The 4,226-nt window shown below is 40.4% G+C and overlaps 1 protein-coding gene across 1 annotated transcript in view; it reads right to left on the minus strand.

Moving 5' to 3' along the window:
• Positions 1–808: 808 nt before the first annotated feature.
• The window catches only part of LOC102373757 (transmembrane protein 241), a 57,670-nt gene continuing 54,252 nt past the window's right edge, over positions 809–4,226 (minus strand). Inside the window, exon 10 of the mRNA XM_006033624.3 lies at positions 809–961. Coding sequence (XP_006033686.2) covers positions 901–961 — 61 coding nt within the window. The 3' untranslated portion in view covers positions 809–900. The remainder of the gene's footprint in view (positions 962–4,226) is intronic.

The following is a 4,226-nucleotide window of genomic DNA, read 5'->3' on the forward strand; positions in this document are numbered from 1 at the left end:
AGGGGTGTTATCTCCAGAGGCCCCAATCTCTAATGCCCTCTACCAATCAGATGATATGCCTGGAGAACTGTATGTAGTAGCTTGCCTTTAACAGAACACGTGGAAATAAAATACATGCCCACTGCTATTCGATTCATGGCAGTGCTTGGACTTTCTCATTGTTTGGTGTAACCTCCTCTCCGCCTTGAACAAAAACTCTAGGGCGTCCAGCAGAGAAAACGACTTTTCCTGTTTCTGAGGAATAGTAGAGTTCAGTTCCCTGCGTGAGAAGGTGCTATTGAAAGAGGTTCTCACACTGAGCAGTCTACAGACACAATGCAGTTTTTCCATTACAGCATCCATCATAAATAGTTCTTGTCTTGTGCTTTGAGGCAGATTCTTAATCATCATACCAACTATGTTGCTCCTTCACCAGTGTTATTAATAGCATAATTTTCCCTCTGAAGAAAGAAGAATGAAGGATCCTTGTTTTTAATCATGCTTTAGGGTTGTTGTTTGTAGCTGTGCTGGTCTACGGACATAGGCAGACAAGGTTCTTTGAGTAGATGTGATACGCTTTATTAGAGCAAGTAAACAGTTGGAAAAAATTCTCTTTGCAAGCGTTCAGGCACAAATGCTCTTCTTCAGGCAATAGGAAGAATTTATACAGACTCCCCGTACAGACACTCGCTATTGCCTGAAAAAGGGTACTTGTGCCCAAAAGCTTGAAAAGAGAAATTTTTCCAACTGTTTACTTGGTCTAATAAAAAATATTACATCTACCCAAAGAACCTTGTCTGCCTATGTCCTTAGATCAACACAGCTGCTGATGCACCTTGAGTTTTTTTCATTCCAAGATTTCTGAGCTGCACTTCAGGCTTATTCCCGCAGAGAGACACTTGCTTTCTTTTCCCCCTTTTTTTATGTGCCTGTCCTTTCAGTGTAGATGAGCAAGGCTTCTCCAAGACCACCAAGCAGAAGGCTGTAAACAAAGTAAGGTATAAACTTTAGCACTGATCAAGAATGCACACTTAATAGAAGGACAAACCACGCAGCACCAAGAAAAAGGAGGGAATTCCTTTGCCTCAGGCTGACATTACAAAACCCCAACATTTTCCATTGGGGACAATGCCATTTTCATTCAGATTGCTAAGAAATGACCAAAAGCAGAAACTGCTTGTCTTGTACATCTTACTGAGCATCAGAAGTATGTATGTGCAAACATACAGACACATATACATAAAAGAGAAGTTTACAGGAGAATATTGATACATCATGCATACACTACATGAATGAAAGGAAAGAGAAGAGAGAAAGGGTTGAACCTCAGCTGGTTACATGATTCCCCTTGCCAATATCTGTCTGTATTCTGTCTTGACAACAGACCCACTGAGCGATAAAAAATGGGAAGGGATGTAAACTCATGACTCACTGGGAAACAAGTCAACCGCTAACTGACGAGGCTAGAAGAAATGTCAGCTCTGGGCAGTTTATGCGGAATTTGATGAACTACTTGAAGTGTCTATGTACCTGTTTGTCCACTTATAGAACAGCTGGCAGAAAACTGTCTTAGTGTTATATGTACAACTTGTTCCTCAATGTCTTCCTATTGCAGCACAAAAATAAGGCTAATCTTTCCTCTCCCACCCTAGTCTTGTGCTGGAAGCAGGGTTCCATAGTTAGCTGGATGAATTGAAATCATCTTTTATTTCTAAAATGTCAATCACCAGCCCATTCATCTTGTGCAATGGCAAATAATCCCCTCTGAAATTACATTGAAGAGATATAGGGTGGAACACTGGCTCTTCTCCACTTCCTTTACAACAGGGAGAACTAAATGTAGCGGCCTTTCATTTTACCCTGATGGCTTAGTTAGCTTATGAAACAGCAAAGCTGCTTACTGAACTTTATAAATAAAGCAAACTTCTGTAAATTTGTTAGTTAGAGGACATTCCCCTCCCTCCAAAAGCAAGGAAAGCTGACAAGGTTCTTTGGACTTTAATAATATTTATTTGCTTAAATCTCAGTTTTGTTGAACTGCTTTATAAATCTCATAATCCTACCATTCCTGAATGGAGTAAATATTATATAACAATTGTATAATATTAATACAGTTATACTGCTATACAGTATAAAGCTCTGGATGCTAGTGGGCAGGGAGATGGCAACTTTAAATTCTGACATGCTGAACTATTGGATGTGGAACTATTATTAAAGGAATGGTGGTCCAGGGTTTCTAAAGAGATTTAAAACCAAGATCCCAGGCACTTGTAATTGTTAAAATCTTGGGACACTTTATGCAGAACCCTTGGGTTAATATTTTTTTCTGAAAAAAAATCCATGAGATTTATAAAATTTCAGCTGTAGTTATTAATATACACTTAGATTCATATTCTTTACTGTAGTCACTAAGGAAAACCCTATAAAATATAAAACCATTAGGCTCCCATAGAAATTACTCTGAGAGAAAGAACAATTTTTACTTTTAATAGTTTTAAATAGAGACCTTAATGGAGAAACATATTCCTGATTTAAAACTCTACAGGAGCAGTTCTTGACCAGGGTGGCATGAGACCCTTTATGGGGTGCTGTAGCACACATGCTGCCACAGCCAGGTGGAACTACCCCCTGCACTTCATGCACAGCCGTACTGGGAAGGATTGAGGCATAAGCATGTGCTCTTGCCTACATCAGGGTTACCTGATAAATTTATAGAAGGCAGGAGTACCCAATTTCTCACCCCCACCTCCTCTGCCAACAGAAGCATGCAGGACACATAGAGCACAAGGGTAGGGAGGGGCTGCCAGACTGGGAAAGGTCACAGCGGGATTGGCTTATCTGATTTAGGTTTATCTGGCTGTGCACAAGGCATGGAGACAGAGCTAGCCTTAAGGGTGGGCAACAATGGCAACTGTGCAGGGCCCCATGGTCAAGGGGTACCACACACACACATAGAGCAGTGCCAGAGGCAGAAGGAGTGGTGCCCAGCCCAGCCTAGCCTATTGCTCAAGAGGAGCCAGAACGGGCCGTGCAGGCAGCTCTGCCTCCCTGCCAGACTGTGCCTCATGTTCCTTAAGGCTGGCTCTGCATGCAGGGCAGTTCAGGTATCACCCTAGCTGAGTACCACTGAGGCAAGCTGAACCAGTACAGCAGTTGTTCTCAACCAGGGAAATACCGATTCAGAAACGTTATGGGGGGGGTTCCCTGAATCTACAATGGTTGAGAACCACTGGTCTACAACTTGGCCTAAAAATTCTACAGAAAAGCTATAATTTTCTATTAAGCTCTAAATGCCTTCTCTCAAAGAGGGCATTAACTACTGCATTAACTTTAACATATTCTATCCCTAGCTGTACCTCAGTGATCAGGAAAAAATTACTGGGCACTTTGATATCTACAATACATACAGTAGCAATAGCCAGATACATCATAAAGTGCTTTGAGATACTTTGGAATGAAAGCTAACTTGTAAATAATGGTAGGCTCTGTTATGGTCTCATCCTTATATGGTTATCTGTTCTAATATTCCAGTCCTTATCCTCAGTAATTTAATATGATCACATGCACATCTCAGCCTATACTTTAAGTCAAGAATGTAGCTGTATTCCCCCTAATTGAGCTGCTGACCTTGTATTCCCTTGTGTGTATATCATTTACCAATCTAGTCTCTACCAAGGGAGGAGAATGCATGTCCTGCTTTGTATTTTGTTTATGATGGGATGGACCTTATGCCCATCCCAGCACTACAAAACTAACACACAAAGAAATAACCAATATTAATATTGGACATGTGCCAAAAAATCCTCACTGCAGCTGCCCTAATACAACAAACTCTATTCTAGGAGCTTTGCTGATATCCCTGACACTGCTTGTTCCAAACAATAAAGGGCGCCAAAAAAAATCATCACCTGCTTGAATTCTCAACCGTCTAAACATAATCCTGGGCTAAGGTCCCAAATAAAGCTTCTTTGAAGAAATGTATCTGCTATTTATGCATTATACACTCATATATGTACATTATGTAAGAGTGTAGAGGAATATAGTGCTTATATTGTGCATTCTATATGTATATTTCTATATAAATAAATTAGCATACACTTGTGTGTGTCAATGTATATATGCTACATACACACATACACAATCATGCATATTTTATGCTCGCACATATGTATAAAATACAGTGAAGATTGTCAGACTAGCTTAGTGCTAGGCAGGGTGTGTTGTAGTTTTCAGCCTTTGGCAACATT

This window comes from Alligator sinensis, unplaced genomic scaffold (genome assembly GCF_000455745.1).
Source record: "Alligator sinensis unplaced genomic scaffold, ASM45574v1 scaffold1248_1, whole genome shotgun sequence".
NCBI lineage: Eukaryota > Metazoa > Chordata > Crocodylia > Alligatoridae > Alligator > Alligator sinensis.